General features: G+C 42.3%; 4 protein-coding genes across 5 annotated transcripts in view; 2 read left to right on the forward strand and 2 right to left on the reverse strand.

Annotated features, from left to right (window-relative positions):
• LOC112343275 overlaps positions 1-5,135 on the reverse strand; it is a 17,364-nt gene extending 12,229 nt beyond the window's left edge. The window contains exon 1 of the mRNA XM_024666448.1: positions 5,047-5,135. The gene's annotated coding sequence lies outside the window, so the exon portion shown is untranslated. The remainder of the gene's footprint in view (positions 1-5,046) is intronic.
• Positions 1-9,590, reverse strand: part of LOC112343267 (probable disease resistance protein At1g15890) — an 18,571-nt gene extending 8,981 nt beyond the window's left edge. The window contains exons 1-3 of one of the 2 annotated variants that reach the window (XM_024666430.1): positions 9,255-9,590; positions 8,916-9,170; positions 5,927-8,854 (exon numbers count right to left, since the gene is read on the reverse strand). In XM_024666430.1, coding sequence (XP_024522198.1) covers positions 6,196-8,854; positions 8,916-9,170; positions 9,255-9,535 — 3,195 coding nt within the window. In that variant the 5' untranslated portion in view covers positions 9,536-9,590 and the 3' untranslated portion in view covers positions 5,927-6,195. Of the gene's footprint in view, positions 1-5,926; positions 8,855-8,915 lie in introns of those variants that run through there. The other variant, XM_024666431.1, reaches the window with a different exon arrangement.
• LOC112343279 (DNA repair protein RAD5A-like) lies at positions 2,731-18,954 on the forward strand. Its single transcript, XM_024666456.1, has 6 exons — positions 2,731-2,823; positions 2,877-2,982; positions 3,034-3,156; positions 3,219-3,318; positions 3,385-3,496; positions 18,886-18,954. The coding sequence occupies exons 2-5, from the start codon at positions 2,933-2,935 to the stop codon at positions 3,439-3,441; spliced, it is 330 nt and encodes a 109-aa protein (XP_024522224.1). The 5' UTR covers positions 2,731-2,823; positions 2,877-2,932; the 3' UTR covers positions 3,442-3,496; positions 18,886-18,954.
• Positions 17,218-18,538, forward strand: LOC112343271. The gene is made up of 2 exons (XM_024666440.1): positions 17,218-18,288; positions 18,342-18,538. Exons 1-2 carry the CDS (start codon positions 17,650-17,652, stop codon positions 18,423-18,425), a joined length of 723 nt encoding a protein of 240 aa, XP_024522208.1. The 5' UTR covers positions 17,218-17,649; the 3' UTR covers positions 18,426-18,538.
• Positions 18,955-19,020: the final 66 nt, after the last annotated feature.

A 19,020-nucleotide genomic window follows, 5' to 3' on the forward strand; every position in this document is an offset into this window, starting at 1 on the left:
AAATCAAAGTACTTGATAATGGAGAAGAAAATTTGTGCACCTTGACTTGAATCATGATCTGCTCCATAAGTTGTTGTGACAGCCATCAAGGCAATTTTGACGCTAAATCATCTTTGCAACCGGCAAGAACAACATTCTAGGAGTAGTGGCTCAAGGTGCTGTTTTAAATATCCTTGCAAAATGTTTGCACTATGCAAAACACACAATACCCATTCCTCATTGAAACGCCATCATTTGCTCTCACTCACTTGTTTTCTTTTGCATCTCCACTCAGTGAGCTGCTAAGCCTTAGATTATCATCTGGAGGAAGTAGGGAATTCACAGCATAGAGTTTTGGAGTTGAAGTGTTGTTGGGATGTTAAGTATGAAGCTCAAATTGCATATGCATTGTATTTTTCTGGTATGTTGTTGTGTGGTATTTTTTTTCCCAATATGTCTGTGGTACAATGTGGCTTGGTTTTTAAGGAGTCCTCGCACTTCCTAGTCCATTTCTCGTCACAGGGTCTTTTAGTGGTAATAAATTCCCACTCGAAGATAATATAAGCAAGGAACTAGTGGTTTCCAGAAGCCGAGTTTATTCGTCCCCAGTTTTTAAGTTGGAAAGTTGCAAGAGGGAGACTGCACAGGTGATGGAATTCTGCTGCTGTGCTCATCAGCAAAACTTGAGCACCCGAGTTGGATCAACCGGGGATAAGAAACTGGGAGGCTGTATCAAACGTCATCCTGGCATATGACCAAAACGCTTAAGCAAAGAGGTTGTTTCTTTTGATGATTTATCCAGAGAGTTGCTTCTCGTGTAACATTTTGATCAAGGGGTTTGTGGATGCCGGGAAGCAGCATTTGCCCTGGCATGGCATTTGGAAGAAGCAAAGGGTTTCGTTTGATGCAATGCCTCAGTATGACGTGCTCGCAAGAAACACAATGGTCACTCTATTTATACAAACAGAAAACCTTGAACACACAAAGTACAGGTTGTCTCTTTTGCAAAGTTGAAACGTTTTCTCCCAGAAAGAAGCACAATATTAACTCTTGGCCTTGTAGATCGGAATCATACTGTTCTTCACTTTTTTCAACTCTCTCTCTCTCTCTCTCTCTCTCTCACACACACACACACACACACTAATAGCGTTTTGAGCAGCTGTTCTTCCATCCAGGCATTTGCTGTTTTGGTTCAATTTTGCTTAAACACCAGCGACCTTCACGACATAAGAGCTAGATTGATTCACAGTGAGCACCACAACGATCGCTACCTCGCCAATCTCATCGTCCAAAAGTATGGGGAGCTGTGGGGTGCTCGACGGATCATCGCTGGCTCTTGCGGAACATCTTGCTGGGAAAAATCGGTTGAGCGGAGATCCAAGAGGGATGTGGTCGCATGGAACTTGATCCTCGCAGCGTATGCCTAAAACGCTCAGTCAAAAGAGATGTTTCTTTGGATGATCGAGGAATGTTTTGATCAAGGTGGGTTTGTGAATGCCATGCGAGAAAGCAGCAGTTGCCGGGACAAGGCATTTAGAAGACGCAAAAGTTTCAATTGACGGGATGCCTCAACAGAATGTGCTCGCAAGAAAAACAATGATCATTCCTTGTTTTACGAACGGAGCACGCTCTTAAAGACGCGATACGCCTGTTTGAGAGTATGAGCATCGTCTTGTCTCTTGTACGGCGTTGATCCAGGCGTTTGGGAATAGAGGGCTCCTCTGCCGATCTTTGATGGGATCCGGGCGATCTTGTCACCGACGTCTTGAAAGATCTTAGATTCTATCCGCAATCGCCGAGTCCTGGCGATGGGTGCTGCATATCATTCTGCGTGACGTGATCTCCAGGATTTGCGAAGAAGAAGCTCGTCGATCAGATGCGCGATGCTGGCGCGCAATTGATTGGGGCTTCCCGCTACATTTTCCCGCGCTATCGTCTCTACTTCTCCATTCTAGGGTTCTTTCTTGGAGGCGACGTAGGTTTTCTATTGCCCGCGTGGTCGAGGAGACGGCGCTGGGGGGCGGCCTTGATCGGCGTTCTGGAGCTGCACAGGTAATGGGACTCGACACTCCGGGTTTTAGAAATAGGAAGAGGCTCCAGCTTAAGGCTCCGACGAGCAGTGCCAAGGCGAGGAGCCCCAGCCAGCGTTGGTAAATCGTGGACGACAGGGAGCTCTAGATGTACGGTGACAACAAAGGTCCCTGCGGCAAAATGTTCCATCGGCTGTGGATCGCCAAAAACTCCCGCAAAAGCTGAGGCTTCTAGGACAGCAAAAATTCCCGAGGTGATTGTTGATAGTGGAGCAGAGGATTTAGATGATTCGGGAGTAGAAAGTGGAGCAATCGATGGTGGGGAAGAAGAGGTAAACAAGATTATGACTGGAGGAGGAAATGATGCCGAGGTGGAAAGAACAACAGTGGTGGAGAGCTCCATTGAGACTGTCAGGAAACATGGCGAGGCTGTTTCTAGCGCCTTAGCTGGACTTTCAATCAGAGGTAGTGCCTTGACCCACGGTAATCCCGTTAAGATGGAAACTGGTTGTGGTTCCGTGAAAGCTGAAGCTTCGGTTTCGATCGCAGCTGGATGTGATCCTACGAAAGTAGATGGCTTGGTGAAGATGGAAGCTGGTTGTTTTAGATGCAGAGAGGTGGTGGCTTCTCCAAGAGACTGAAGTTGCCGGGTACTCGACGTCCAGGGGATGCCGGATTCGTGTTGGCGAGTTCGTGTCCTTCAATTTTCCCAAGCCTGAAGTCGAAAGTAAGAAGAAGTTCTTTTGACCACAAGAAGGTTCGGCCGAAAGCGAGCTCCGACATTGTAAGGTTCTTGACAAAAGCTTCAGGAGAGGTACGTTTCACTTGACTTGTTTCTTCGTTTTAATTCTAACCATTTGCTCACAGATAGGACGGCTTCCAGCCGACTGGGCCAAGTGTTTGATACCTTTGGGAAGTGCAAAATGGCACCAGAGGCTCTTTCTCTTATGAGCAGCATAGTTCTCCATTTGAGGTAGAGTTTTCTGTGTTTACCAGAGACGTTACGTATATGATGTGCTTGCAGAGTTTATATCAACAAGTCAGAAGCTTACGAGGAGGGGGATGAGCGCGGATTGAAGCTTCTGCAAGCTATCTTGAAGCCGGTAATGCTTCGAAGAACAAAATATTCAACTGATAAAGAAGGAAGGTAAGCATTATTTTCTTTGCACCGTGCCTTGTCTTGTATTCACTCACAAGTTGGATTCACAGACCAATTCTTGTTCTCCAACCGGCTCAATGTGAAGTTATTGAATGCAAACTATCTGAGCCTGAACGTGATTTTTATGATGCCCTTTACCACAGATCTAAGGCATGAAGAACTTCTCTTTCTTTTATTTTCTCTTTTTTCTGAACACGTTTTTGCTTTTGTGATCAGGTAAAATTCGATCAGTTCGTTGAACAAGGCAAGTTCTTCGTTGAAAAAGCTGGCTAGATTTTTCTTGGACAAGAATTCCTCCCAGGTGCCTTCGACGGCGTATGTCAAAGAGGTATTCGTAAAGGAGAAAGTGCTGAGTGCCCAATTTGTTCGGAGATGCCAGAGGACGCAGTTCTTACATCGAATGTGCCGTGAGTGCCTATTTAATAGCTGGCGTACTAGCGTCGGAGGTCCCTGTCCAATATGCAGGTAACATTTTTTTTTTTTTTTCGAGAGCTCTTTTCCATATCCATAGCTATCATGCAGGCGTTCCTGTACGAAAAAGGAACTCATAGCTGTACCAACAAGTAATCGGTTTCGAATAAATGTCGAGGAGCAGTGGAAGGAGTCGTCCAAAGTCGAGGCTCTGCTGCACCACCTCCAGACGTTAAGTGAGGCCGGGTCGAAAAGCGTTGTTTTTAGTCAGTGGACAGCGTTTCTCGACTTGTTAGAGATACCATTGAAAAGGTACGAGCGTCTTTCCTTTTGGTGCTTTCTCTTTGTTTGTGTTTCTAACAATGCACTGCCAGGAAGAACTTCTGTTTCGTCCGCTTGGACGGAACACTATCGCAGCGTCAGTGAGAACAAGTGCTCAAAAACTTCAGCAATATTCCAGCCGTGGTGGCCGTAAGCTTTTTGTGTTGCTTACCTCCAAGAAACCACTCTATTTTGTGGTCATGCTCAAGCTTTTCTCATGGTACGCGCTATAGTTTTCTTTTTTAGCCATCTTCCGAGTCGAGAATGTGGACAATCGAGCATCAGTCAGACGAAGAACGTATCGCTCAAGTGATTCATCGTCAAAGTAAGCGCCACTTGAAACTCTCTTTGACGTTTCTCATGTCTCTAGAGCAGGACTCGGTGGAGGAGAGAATGCAACAGGTCCAAGCGAGGAAGCAGCGATTGATCGCGGGGGCTCTCACAGACGAAGAGGTGCCAAGCGCTCGAATCGGAGAAGAACTGGAGTCCTTAGCATTTTTTTAACTTATAGTTAAAGAGGGGAATATGCTTCTAGCGTCGGCGCGTATATTCTTCGGATAGTAGGGGTACAAGCATTTCTAGGTTTCTTCGCGGCTATGGCGGACAGCGAAGGAGCAGGCGATCGCGTCGCAAGTGCGTTTGATTCCGGCAGCATCGGCGACGAGCAAGGTGCATGCTAGGATCGCCTCGGGAAGCAGCAGCAGCGCCGGCGCCGGCGCCGCGCCGCGATTTCGCTGGCCTAGAGCCGGAGTAGCCGATCTAGATTCATGCAAGCATATGATCTCTAGGAAATTGAGCTGAACGCTGAGGCTTTGCAGGCGATCGCGTCGATTCCTCTCGTCTCCGCGGCCGGGGCGGCTAGAAAGCCGGGGCGCATTCTAGAGTTTCGGGGTTTCTGGGGCGATCAGTCATGTAGCGGGCAGTGATTCTCTCACAGGAGCTGGAAGTCAGCCATGACGTGGAAGCAGTAGCAGCTACAGGACCCAGCAGTCGCAGCTCACGGTCCCTGCCACAGCTTTGCTCCTTCTGGAGCACCTGGAGGAGGAGGAGAAGGTCCTCCTCCACGACCACTCTACGTCCCAGCAACAAGATTTGGTGGGTGGTCACCTCACTTCCAACGGCACCAAGACGCAGAGTCCAAATGACCTCCTTGGACGTTTGTGGGCTGCTCTTCCGTCGTCAAGCCACACTTTGTTTGACGGAGAAAGCGAACGCAAGACGTCAGCCCGGAGCTTTGGCGTTGAAGTGAACGAGATGTCCCGGGAAGTCGATGGAGGTGGAGCTGCTGGTTTCGCACTTTTGAAGCGAAGGGGATCGGAGCTTGCCGCCTCGCACTACCTTTAAACGGCTACGACTATAACGACTCTAATAAGCCGAGGACAAACTCAGCATCCGGAAGACTACAGGACTATCGTGGGAGATACGTAAATGGAGAGGCCGAATTTGAGCGCGGAGGCGATGAGGTCGAGGTACCGGTCGTGCAGACGCCAGACGCGGTGCTCGGGGTGCTGTTGGCCAGTGCATTGCGGTAAATGAGAGGCATAAAGATGCTGATCCAAGTGACATCACCTCCTGCGATATCTCTGATGGAAGGGACGAGTCGCTTAAATCTTCAAACGGGTCTCAGTCGAATGCTAGGAGAAAACATCAACAGGAATGGAGGATAAAACAGGCTGACTCAAAGGCAGCATTTCCAGCGGAGGAAAAACCGGACTACAAGGTTGCAAAGGCACGGTCTTTGGCATCTCAACTTGAACGTCTAGGCTTGCCATCGGGAAGTATGCAAAACTCTTCCGTTGGCGCGGCTTTTGAGGAGTCCAAACAGAGGCTCCATAATCTAGATGCTTTGGAAGGAGAAGGCGTGACGACCTCTCTAGATCTCGAGGAGCTACAAATTGACGGTCACCGTCGTGAGGGTAAAGCTCCACAGTTTTACAAGGTTTGTGCTTGCTTTTTTTCTTTCTCTATTTTCATGTGTTTGTATCTCTGGTTACAGCCGAAGGAGAACCGTTTCAGGACCTCTGAAGAACTAAAGGTATGCATATGCATATTCTTAATATTGTTATGTTTTCCATGTTTTACCATTTACTCTATACACCAGATTTTAAAATACTCAAAACCACGAGAGTAAAGTAATATCCTGAGAATACGATTTGTAAGAAAAACAGAAACTGTGTCTTCTCCAAACGCTGCTGACGGCTTGGAAATCTCTGTTTTTGTTTTTTGAGTGATGCAAAATAGTGTAGCATTTGCGCAGATCGAGAACCCAATCGATGTCCACTGAAGGAGCAAGGTTTAATCCCAGAATGTTATCTGGAGATCCGGCCGCTCCTCAAGCCATGGTGGAACTTTCGTACCTTTTTGGCAGCATAGGACTTTGAGCCTGGGAAATAAGCCAAGGCCGTGATCGTCTGAACTCAATTGGGGCCACACTACATCATCATGATCAGCGAGCTCAAGAACCTCCAATCCTGGAAGGGATGCAATGGATGATGGAATATTTTCGATCGTAAACAAGGTTACACCTCTTAGAGCAGTCATCTGGTCTGTTGGCTCAAAGAAATCATTGGGGAGCTGCCTCATACAGCTCAAAAATAATGTGAACCGTTCCACCTTCAGCTGTGATCTCTCGGTTGGCATCAAGAGTCTCCTCATGTAACCTTGTACATGCAGCAAATCAAGGTCATTGGGGAGTTGTGTCACAAAGAGAGGCAAATGCTCCCATGTATTATCAGGAGCCAGATAGAATGTTAAACTCTTCAGGTTTGGAAGACTTGCTGCCAAATCATCCTTGAACTCCGACTGTGCAATGTGCAGATTTTGAAGCTCCAGCCATTCGAGGCATGGGAACAATCCATCCAGACTGAAGAACTGGATACCACTGCAGTCTATGTAAAGTTCTTGTAGCCGTTGAAAGCCCTTTAGCCAAGACAGGTCTTTCATTGTCCCCATCCTTAAATATTGGAGCTGTGGCCATTCAAGGGTTTCGGCATTGTTTTCACCGTCTTGTACCCCGTCGATTGAAAAGTGCTGAAGCTGGTTGGAATTCTTAAACATTCGCTTCCAGTCAAGTTTGATAGTCGATTCCACATAAATGTGACATCGTCTTAGATTGACAAGTTGCCACGGGCCTGTGAAATCGCCAAAGTCCATGCTCTTTGCACGCAACTCCAGTTTCTCAATGTGCACTAGTGCACCAAGGCTGTGAGGTATTTTTATTGTTGCCTTGTGGAGGCCTAGCTCTAAATGTCTTAGCTTGTGTAGGCTTGAAATTCCACTCAAATCCACAGCTAACTCCTTACCGAATTGAAGCTTCAGCTCTTCCAAGTTGAATAATTGGGGCAGTAATGCAAAGTTGAATTTTGTGGTATCATCGCATTTCAAAACCTTCAGTGATGTCAAGCTGAAGAGCGCATCTGGGAATATTGTCACACTTGAACAGGACACGCTTGAATATCGAAGGTCAAGCACTTGAAGGTTTCTCAGCTTGGATATGCTCTCTGGAATAAAACGGACCAAATTATAGCTTTCATTCAAGCTCAATACCTTGACATTTTGGATGTGATCTATAATAAGACTGACATCCACACCAGAAATTCCATAACATCCATCGAGAAGCAAGACATCTCGCACATGAATGTCAGACAAAAGGCTGCTTGTAACCTTCTTTCCAATGAATGAAACTTTAGAAAATGTTGGAGAAATCCCAGGTGGACAATCATAGCCAAACAGGCATCCCTTCTCGTGCTCTTCCTGGGGTGGGTACTTCCCTTTCAAGATTCTTATGCACAGCTTGCGTACCATATCGTGCACAGTTACATACTTACGCCATTGATCATCAGTTGTCTTCACTAGGCATCTTCGTTCCAGTTCACTAACAATCTGCAGAGGCGAGAGTTCTGACCCAACCGCTATCCAACATTTTCTCAGATCATCAAAGTGGATTGGCCAATCTTCTGGAAACGCAGCCACATAGAGAAAGCACTCTTGCAGCTTTTCATCCTTATTAGACAGCTCGTCATAGCTAAACTTCAAGCGCTGGAACATCCGCTTCTCAATGTCCCCGTCATTCAACAAATGCATCTTCTGATAGCATTCTTTCCACACCTGCGGCCCTTTGTTCCTGTAGACAGCCATGGCACTGCCAATCACTTCAAGAGCTAAAGGGAGCCCCTCACATTTGCTAGCTATTCTCTCGGCAACTTTCACAATGTCCGGATCACTAGGTAGTGAATCATAAAAGGCAAACTTCCAAAACATCTTTTTGCTCTCGTCCTCTGATAGCTCATGCACAGGAAATGCCTTTGCACCCAGCATGCTCAAAATGCCTTCCTTTCTGGTTGTTACCAGCACCCGGCTGTAAGAGGACGGCCCTGCTATAAAATCCAGTCCCTTGGCCCAGCTCATTTGCCACACATCATCCAGTATCAGCAAGGCACGAATTCCACGAGCAACATTTTGTGCCAAATGCTGCACATGCTCAAGGGTGCCTGCATTTTGGGCCCTCTCTCTCATGCCGCCCCATTCAAGAGCATTCAGGAGCTGGGCCCTGAGATCGTCCTCCGATGCATCTTTCTTGACAGTAATCCACACAATGTTGTCATGGAAATGCTGCCGGACCCTCTGGTCATTGTTCACGAATCTTGCAAGGGTGGTCTTGCCACACCCTCCCATTCCCAGGAGTCCAAACCATTTCCCCGGGGCTTGTGGATCCAGGAGGGCATTCACCACCTCATCCAGCTGCTCCCCATGGCGGCCAAACATGTCGCTGGGCTCGGTAACACCATGCCGTACATAGTTTACGAGACCTCTGTCTTGTGGACAACTCCGTACGGAAAAGCTGGTGCTCGGCTGTATCACTCTCAACTCTTCTCGCTCGTACCTTTCAATCTGCGGGAGGAGATCGTTCTCGCAAGTGCGTACCAGCTCCGAAATCGCGCCAGATCGCTTCTCCCTGCGCGACAGATCCATCTTTTAGCTCCATTGCTTCAAACATGAATTCGAATAAGCCTTACTGTGATCCAAGCAGCGCTTGCGCCCTCGCAGTCCATTCAGTCAGTTCAGTCAGCCACGCCTCAGCCTCACCAGAGTAGCGGAAATCTGGATTCTTGTGCTTGGGAGCATTAAACTTGTCAAGCGTGGCCTGGATTCTGGATGTCTTCTTTAGCTCCTCAATGTGGACATTCAGCTCATGCTCGTGACCCTGGATCTGCGACAGGAGATCGCCGTGGGCACTTAAGGACTTCGCGATCTCGTCACTCCGCTTGTACCTATAGGAAGTGGAGAAGTTCAACCAGCTGCCTGCCATTTCTACACACACACACACACAAAAGATAAAATGCTACTGTACCGACCGCTTTATGGGGCTCCAGATCCTGTTGTGGCGTGATCCCAAGAGTGCTTGTGCCTTGGTGTTCCATTTCCTGACACGCTCCAAGCATTCCTCGGCCGCTTGAGAGAACATAAAGCCAGGTCCATTTCGCTCCTTGTGGTGATCGAAAGCGTTGATCTTGGCCTGGATGTGGTGCGCCTTGTTCTCCAGCGTTTCAATGTTGGCATTGCAGTCCCATATCTTCTTAGCAGGGCCCAGAGCCAAGCCACACAAGGCGCTTGCCAAGGAGCCCACACCCTCCATGCCTGTAGACCTACAAGTAAAGGTCGTCTCCCAGAACTCCTGGCCTTGGTATCCCCTTTTAAAATGGACAGTAATTTTCAGAGAGGTATAAGCTGTTACAAAGGTAAATTGGAGTTGACTGCTTGCAGTAGAGCGAGTAGAGGACCTCGTGCAGCACCCTCCCTCTTGCAATGCCAGCTGTGACCAATTGGAGTTGATTGCTTGCAGTAGAGGGCCTCGGGCAGCACCCTCCCTCTTGCAATGCCTCTCTCTCTCTCTCTCTCTCTCTCTCTCTCTAAGAAGAAGACCTTTGAGCACATGGGCTCGTCTGAAAGCATGCTCCGACATTGTAAGTTTCTCCAGGAGAGGTAACTTTTGTCGCTTTGTTTAGGACGCCTTCCAGCTGACTGGGCCACGTGTTTGATTGCTTTGGGTCAGGAAAACGTACTCTGGGTCATCGTTCACTATTTTTGAGACGAGAAATGTATATGGTTTATTTTGTAATGGAAAACAATATACTTTTGAACTAGGATAGTTTATATGTTTTAATATAGTTAACACTTTGGAACTTGATTTATAATATTAAGGACATCAAGAATTATTTTAAAATTGGACTGAAACTTGGTTTTCTTTATGGATGACATTGTAGTTGATGATTTCATGAATAATAGACCAATGAGAATGGGAAGTGTGTTATCTTCCTTCCAAAACCCATTTTCAAATTACATATAAAAGATGTACATTCATGTAATTTATCTGTGACAATATTCTTTTGATAAGAGCATAAGTTGTGTCATTTAACAAACATATGATGTTTTTAACTGGAACTTTTATGAAAAAATTCCCACACTTCAGTAAAAAAAAAAAAAACAAATTTATATTATTCTTATTTGCTGCTGAATGTCCTCTATTAATTCTATATGAGTTGGGATTGTTGATTACAACTTCCATCCATATGACATATAAATGTTCTATTGCAAACACCTTTACCACATATTTAATTCTTCTTTGGATCCTCATAATATAATCAATTGCCACTTCTATAGGATTGTCTATTCTTACTTCTATAATATTGTCTTTATTGTGGGCACGTTTTGGAAATTTGTGATAAACTACATCCAAAACTAAATAAAAGTTTGTTATAGTATGGCACAATGCAAACTTCTCTAACTAGAGCATCCATTAGTAAGATGCAAGTATGATTAAATTGAATATTCTCTAAAACTAGAATATAAGAACCTATGTGGTGATATTTCATTAGAGTTCTTCTTGGTCCACCTGCATAGTAACTGAGAAAAATCATTAGTTTCTACCAAAGAAATAGATAGATAGACAATTTCTCACTAATAGTATTTAACACAAATAAAGACTTCGATTGCCTCTCTAATCCCAACTAAGAATATCTTTATAATTTGAGTAAAACATATATCACTTGGAAAACCATACAATTATAAGTATGACATATAATATGATTATTACAAACTTACCACCATAGTTATGTTTTGCTTTTGCACTATGGCCCTAGCATGTATAACCACAATTTTTAATTCTTCCTCCTCCAAGACATTTTCTTCAACCAAATTATCATTAAGTAAACTATCCATCACTACCTCCAACATCACTTGTGACAAATATAATGTTCTTCCATAAATCATATCCAAACCCATTTACTGGATTATATAGTTTTTACTTTCCCTCTAAATCCACTCTATTATTTTCTATTGTGCTAACTTGTGCATTTTTAGTGAGAATAAGTGTTTACCTATGGTTATAAAAAGTAGATTTGGTGAAAAAATAACCTTTTGGTGCTTTTGTTGCAACACATAATAGACAACAATAATTTTTCTTTCTTTTTTGCTTTGGTTTGGTATAAACTATTGATATGTGCCATCTTTTGGCTAACCTAGTGATTTCAATCCTTACATAAGTATTGCAACAAACATTACAAGGCAAACACACTTTTGCAAAACTTGTGAAATTTAAAAATACACAATTATCACATATCTTTTAGTGTTTTTAATGTTGTCATCCTTGTGGTTTTTTGCTGCTTTCTTTCAAAAATATAATATTGTTACAAATATTTTTTTTGAGGTATTTTTTAAGTCCTTATTTAGCAAATTCATGATGGAGGTAAAGAAGATAAATTGCCCAATCCGTGATGCTTTTTGGGATTGAGCTCATAAGTAACGTTTGATAAATATAAAACATAGTAAGGTTAAGGCTTTGTACTTATTTTTATTGATATAAGTTTCTTTATTTTGGTATCATGCTTATTTTAACAAATTTTTTTGACTCTTTGAGTTAAGTAAGGATCATTTGCTCTTCTCTAATGCTATAAAGGTTTTAGTAAAGATCCAGCTCATATCCTTGTGCATCCAATGTGCCAACTATGTTTTTAAGTGATTTTTATTTGGTTTTGGAAATCTTTTATCTACAATTCACATATACACTACTATATGTGTTGCTAGAGCTTACCATTGCATCCACAATAACATTAACATGTCTTTAATTGATCTTGACATGATGCAAACTAAATGACTGTATTCAAGAATGCCCTATGATTTGCAAATGATTTTGGACTTGGAAAATGGTTGAGGTTGTGATTGGTGGCATAGTTAGCATGCTGTTGTTTTACATTATAATAAGGTCCACTCACTATAGTGCTATTTTGCTTGCAAAGCAATTAAAACTAGTAAAGTGATGTTTTTAATTATACATTTTTAAAAATATTTATGTATTTTGATTATTAGGATATAAGTTGTGGCTTGATTTTAGAAGAAACTCCATACCCCAGAAGTAATTTAAGAAGAAAAATAGTCCAATAATGCAATTATGGAGATAGAAAGTCTCTCTAGAGAGACCACAATATTAGATATGGTAACAAATAAATTTGATTTTAGAGAAAGTGAAGCAGAAGTTTTTAGTGCACATAGTTATAATAGCATAATTAGTTAAAATCAATATAGGTTTGTTAATCAATTTATATACATTTGAACTTCCCACGTATGAGCTAAGGTTTGCATAGTAGAGTTTAGTGGGTGGCAAGATTGTAGAGATGCTAAGTTTTGTATCTTTCCATTGTTGTAGTTAAATCGACGAGTTGAGATAAGGTAAGTAATGGGTAAAAATACATAAAGTGAATCCTTTTTTTTTCTTTAAATGTTTATGACCCTAGCAAGATTGAATGAACCATCTAGCAAGGGATTGTGTAAATATATTGAGAGTGTTTATTTAGCTAGAGTGTTGCCAAACTTCATTAACAAGATTAAGAGTGATGGATTTTTTAGAGAGGACTATTTCAAACTCAACATTTTGATATGGATGAGCATTGGAGCAAAAATGGGGGATGCAATCCAAATGACAAAGACACTCAAGAATCTCAATGATTCATCGGAGTAGGTATGCAATAAAAGGCATGCCCAAAATAAAAGCCCTTTACGAAGACAATAGTGCGAGCTAACACCCACTCAAAAACAAAACACACCAAGTCAAGGATTATAATAGTGGCAACTAAGGTTTGCAACACCAATTTTCAATGTTAAAAAATACTCCAAGCGCTTACTAAATTTCCCATTAGCTTTATTTGGCAAGAATTTACTTTATGAGTTATTATAAATCTTTCCTAACTACAAAAAAGGATACTTCAAATGTGAAAGGCAAGTGGAGCAAAGAATTAAGCTCAATCAAAAGAGGATACTTCAAATGTAAAAGGAAAGTGGAGCAAAGAACTAAGTTAATTAAGTCAGTTCATGAGTGCAAATTGGATAACCATGCCTTTTGTGTTTGTGAGTTCAAGATAAAAAAGATCTTCATTGTATTGCGGTATCAACTTAAAAAAGCAGTGGTTGTTAAAATAGAGCAAATAAAAGTGTTTATAAAATACTTATATGACTAGAGTGTTATAGATCTCCTTGCATTTAAGTCAAATATGAGGTTGGTATTGATAGATCTTGAGTTTTTTAAGGTACAAACCATATTAGTTTCAATGGAAAAAACCTCATAGTTTTAAATATGGCTTTTGCAATATCTTCAAATAGTAAGGATAAAAATTTTAAATAAATGGCAATGAGAAAACTACAATAGTTAAGAAAGTTTATAGTGGCACACTCATTTAAAAGTATAAATCCCTACGAGTGAGGATAATTTCACTTATAGATAAGGATTTATTGGCCAATATAAAGATTTTTTTTGCATGTGAGGTAAATCTTTTTTAGGATGACATTTTAAAATTATGCTCAACACTAAAGAAAGAAGTATGCACTAATTTTAAATTTTAAGTTCAGAAGATGTTTTGGCCTAAGTGCATAAAGGCCATTGTCATTGGTAAGGATAATGAAAAAACTATTAAAGAGGTATTCTTTTAAAAATGATTTTATAGTTTTTAATTTTTGTTTGTGCAGCTCCAGACTAAATCATATGGCAACGGATGTGAGGAGCAACCCCTATACCCTACTAAACAAGATTGATGAAGATATAGAGTGTGAGATTATAACTAAAGAAAAAAAATGTAAATTTCATAGTATAACTTAATTGTATATATTGTCTAATATTTTTTGGCTCTATTTACAAGTAGAAGAACACCTAAAGTGCTTCTATAAATAATTTTTTATTAAAATATAGATAATATTATAAAAAAATCTCATTATTTTGCAACAATCTTCACTAAAAATTGTTGCTTTTTAACTTTTGTGTATTAACTGTAACTAATTTATATGACTTTGTAACTTTCATCCATAATAGTAGAAGTTCAACTAATAGCCACAAATATTTATAAGGAGGTTTAAGCTTGTATATATTATATAATATAACTTTATTTATTTTTTTAGTTAACATTAGCAAAATTACGAAAAAACAAAAGAGTCCAGATAAATGATAAGATTACTCTTCCTGTGTATGAGGCAAAAGAAGTGGAATACACTATAAAGGCATAAAAAGAATCAACAACTATTAATAAAGTAATATAATAACAAATTAATATAATTAGTTTTATTTTTTTCACTCAAACTTAGCAAATACTTGCAAAAAATTTTTAAACTAAACATAGTAATTCTAGAAAATTAGTGAAATTGCTCTTTGAATTTAACCTTTCTTTTGCTAACATGAAGTAATTCTATAAGAATGAGAACCATATTTATAAGTTGCCAAATGCCCACAAAATTAAAACTGAGTAAACCTTAAAGAATATTGTTGAGCAAAGTGTGAAGTTTGAATAACTGATTATATCTAAAGAGGCCTTATCCATAAATACTTGGATTACATTAAAAAATTAAAATGTAAATAAAACCATATCTATAAATATGGTTCTATATATAAAAATTTATATGCAACACTATATTTGAATTATGAATAAAATTATGTGAACAAAATTGGCAAACATTAGTTTCCAAACTATATATGTATCAGTAAACTATATACAAAAGTATATGTCCATTTATTCTCAAAATACAACTCAATCATATTCAAAATTATACAAAAAGCCATTCCTCGTGATTGCCAAATAGCACATAAATCATGATGAAAACTATGTACAAAACCATTAGTGGTTGTGGTCCCAAAACCAATGCATTAACAATTAAGAAACCAGTCATGAAACCATTAAAATCACATATGGTTTAACCACAAACACAACCATTTTGTTTTGGTACTAGTTATAGTAAAAAAACCATGTTGATGAGCATATTGTGGTTGTGGTGCTAGACAACACTATATGGCATGGCATCTGGCAGCCAGATGTCTTTCCCATGGAGATGAAGGCCAAGGTGTTGGAACCTTTGGTGGATCACAGCTGGAAAAATCAAAGTACTTGATAATGGAGAAGAAAATTTGTGCACCTTGACTTGAATCATGATCTGCTCCACAAGTTGTTGTGACAGCCATCAAGGCAATTTTGACGCTAAATCATCTTTGCAACCGGCAAGAACAACATTCTAGGAGTAGTGGCTCAAGGTGCTGTTTTAAATATCCTTGCAAAATGTTTGCACTATGCAAAACACACAATACCCATTCCTCATTGAAACGCCATCATTTGCTCTCACTCACTTGTTTTCTTTTGCATCTCCACTCAGTGAGCTGCTAAGCTTCCTTAGATTATCATCTGGAGGAAGTAGGGAATTCACAGCATAGAGTTTTGGAGTTGAAGTGTTGTTGGGATGTTAAGTATGAAGCTCAAATTGCATATGCATTGTATTTTTCTGGTATGTTGTTGTTGTGGTATTTTTTTTCCCAATATGTCTGTGGTACAATGTGGCTTGGTTTGTAAGGAGTCCTCGCACTTCCTAGTCCATTTCTCGTCACAGGGTCTTTTAGTGGTAATAAATTCCCACTCGAAGATAATATAAGCAAGGAACTAGTGGTTTCCAGAAGCCGAGTTTATTCGTCCCCAGTTTTTAAGTTGGAAAGTTGCAAGAGGGAGACTGCACAGGTGATGGAATTCTGCTGCTGTGCTCATCAGCAAAACTTGAGCACCCGAGTTGGATCGACCGGGGATAAGAAACTGGGAGGCTGTATCAAACGTCATCCTGGCATATGACCAAAACGCTTAAGCAAAGAGGTTGTTTCTTTTGATGATTTATCCAGAGAGTTGCTTCTCGTGTAACATTTTGATCAAGGGGTTTGTGGATGCCGGGAAGCAGCATTTGCCCTGGCATGGCATTTGGAAGAAGCAAAGGGTTTCGTTTGATGCAATGCCTCAGTATGACGTGCTCGCAAGAAACACAATGGCCACTCTATTTATACAAACAGAAAACCTTGAACACACAAAGTACAGGTTGTCTCTTTTGCAAAGTTGAAAGGTTTTCTCCCAGAAAGAAGCACAATATTAACTCTTGGCCTTGTAGATCGGAATCATACTGTTCTTCACTTTTTTCAACTCTCTCTCTCTCACACACACACACTAATACCGTTTTGAGCAGCTGTTCTTCCATCCAGGCATTTGCTGTTTTGGTTCAATTTTGCTTAAACACCAGCGACCTTCACGACATAAGAGCTAGATTGATTCACAGTGAGCACCACAACGATCGCTACCTCGCCAATCTCATCGTCCAAAAGTATGGGGAGCTGTGGGGTGCTCGACGGATCATCGCTGGCTCTTGCGGAACATCTTGCTGGGAAAAATCGGTTGAGCGGAGATCCAAGAGGGATGTGGTCGCATGGAACTTGATCCTCGCAGCGTATGCCTAAAACGCTCAGTCAAAAGAGATGTTTCTTTGGATGATCGAGGAATGTTTTGATCAAGGTGGGTTTGTGAATGCCATGCGAGAAAGCAGCAGTTGCCGGGACAAGGCATTTAGAAGACGCAAAAGTTTTAATTGACGGGATGCCTCAACAGAATGTGCTCGCAAGAAAAACAATGATCATTCCTTGTTTTACGAACGGAGCACGCTCTTAAAGATGCGATACGCCTGTTTGAGAGTATGAGCATCGTCTTGTCTCTTGTACGGCGTTGATCCAGGCGTTTGGGAATAGAGGGCTCCTCTGCCGATCTTTGATGGAATCCGGGCGATCTTGTCACCGACGTCTTGAAAGATCTTAGATTCTATCCGCAATCGCCCAGTCAATGCGATCCTGGCGATGGGTGCTGCATATCATTCTGCGTGACGTGATCTCCAGGATTTGCGAAGAAGAAGGTCGTCGATCAGATGCGCGATGCTGGCGCGCAATTGATTGGGGCTTCCCGCTACATTTTCCCGCGCTATCGTCGCTACTTCTCCATTCTAGGGTTCTTTCTTGGAGGCGACGTAGGTTTTCTATTGCCCGCGTGGTCGAGGAGACGGCGCTGGGGGGCGGCCTTGATCGGCGTTGTGGAGCTGCACAGGTAATGGGGCTCAACACTCCGGGTTTTAGAAATAGGAAGAGGCTCCAGCTTAAGGCTCCGACGAGCAGTGCCAAGGCGAGGAGCCCCAGCCAGCGTTGGTAAATCGTGGACGACAGGGAGCTCTAGATATACGGTGACAACAAAGGCCCCTGCGGCAAAATGTTCCATCGGCAGTGGATCGCCAAAAACTCCTGCAAAAGCTGAGGCTTCTAGGACAGCAAAAGTTGCCGAGGTGAGCAATGATAGTGGAGCAGACGATTTAGATGATTCGGGAGTAGAAAGTGGAGCAATCGATGGTGGGGAAGAAGAGGTAAACAAGATCATGACTGGAGGAGGAAACGATGCCGAGGTGGAAAGAACAACAGTGGTGGAGAGCTCCATTGAGACTGTCAGGAAACATGGCGAGGCTGTTTCTAGCGCCTTAGCTGGACTTTCAATCAGAGGTAGTGCCTTGACCCACGGTAATCCCGTTAAGATGGAAGCTGGTTGTGGTTCCGTGAAAGCTGAAGCTTCGGTTTCAATCGCAGCTGGATGTGATCCTATGAAAGTAGATGGCTTGGTGAAGATGGAAGCTGGTTTTGAGTCTGCAAGAGTCGAAGCTCCGGTTGGCTCAGTGAAGATGGAACCTGGTTATGATACTGTGAAAGTTGAAACTCCATTCGGGGGTGGTAAAGCTGCCCATTTGTGTGAAGCGAAGGTGGTTCCAATAGAAAATGACACGGCTAAAGCTGCAGAGAAGCAACCGGTTGTTTTAGATGCACAGAGGTGGTGGCTTCTCCAAGAGACTGAAGTTGCCGGGTACTCGACGTCCAGGGGATGCCTGATTCGTGTTGGCGAGTTCGTGTCCTTCAATTTTCCCAAGCCTGAAGCCGAAAGTAAGAAGAAGTTCTTTGAGCGCAAGAAGGTACGGCCGAAAGCGAGCTCCGACATTGTAAGGTTCTTGACAAAAGCTTCAGGAGAGGTACGTTTCACTTGACTTGTTTCTTCGTTTTAATTCTAACCATTTGCTCACAGATAGAACGGCTTCCAGCCGACTGGGCCAAGTGTTTGATACCTTTGGGAAGTGCAAAATGGCACCAGAGGCTCTTTCTCTTATGAGCAGCATAGTTCTCCATTTGAGGTAGAGTTTTCTGTGTTTACCAGAGACGTTATTGTGAAGTTATTGAATGCAAACTATCTGAGCCTGAACGTGATTTTTATGATGCCCTTTACCACAGATCTAAGGCATGAAGAACTTCTCTTTCTTTTATTTTCTCTTTTTTCTGAACACGTTTTTGCTTTTGAGATCAGGTAAAATTCGATCAGTTCGTTAAACAAGGTAAAGTTCTCCATAACTATGCCTCGATCCTCGAACTGCTACTTCGATTACGGCAAGCTTGTGATCATCCTTTTCTTGTTCTGAGGTAGAAAATGCATCCTCTTATGTCTGAAGTTCCTGACGTTTTCTTCGTCACGCAGCCGTGGCGATACTGAAGACTTTGCGGACCTGGGAAAGCTGGCTAGACGTTTCTTGGACAAGAATTCCTCCCAGGTGCCTTCGACGGCGTATGTCAAAGAGGTGGTGGATGATATTCGTAAAGGAGAAAGTGCTGAGTGCCCAATTTGTTTGGAGATGCCAGAGGACGCAGTTCTTACATCGAATGTAAGACTTTCTCAAGAGTGGTGGGGGCGACGAGCAGCTGAGGAGCAGTAG

Source organism: Selaginella moellendorffii, unplaced genomic scaffold (assembly GCF_000143415.4).
Source record: "Selaginella moellendorffii unplaced genomic scaffold, v1.0 SELMOscaffold_141, whole genome shotgun sequence".
NCBI classification, from domain to species: Eukaryota; Viridiplantae; Streptophyta; class Lycopodiopsida; order Selaginellales; family Selaginellaceae; genus Selaginella; species Selaginella moellendorffii.

Bases quoted from the DNA above. Each gene is read 5' to 3' on its own strand.
- LOC112343271 (XM_024666440.1), top strand. From the start codon at position 17,650: ATGACTGGAGGAGGAAACGATGCCGAGGTGGAAAGAACAACAGTGGTG. The intron at 18,289-18,341 runs GTACGTTTCACT...ATTTGCTCACAG, and splicing joins TGACAAAAGCTTCAGGAGAG to ATAGAACGGCTTCCAGCCGA.
- LOC112343279 (XM_024666456.1), top strand. From the start codon at position 2,933: ATGGCACCAGAGGCTCTTTCTCTTATGAGCAGCATAGTTCTCCATTTG. The intron at 3,157-3,218 runs GTAAGCATTATT...TTGGATTCACAG, and splicing joins TCAACTGATAAAGAAGGAAG to ACCAATTCTTGTTCTCCAAC. The intron at 3,319-3,384 runs GCATGAAGAACT...TTTTGTGATCAG, and splicing joins CCCTTTACCACAGATCTAAG to GTAAAATTCGATCAGTTCGT.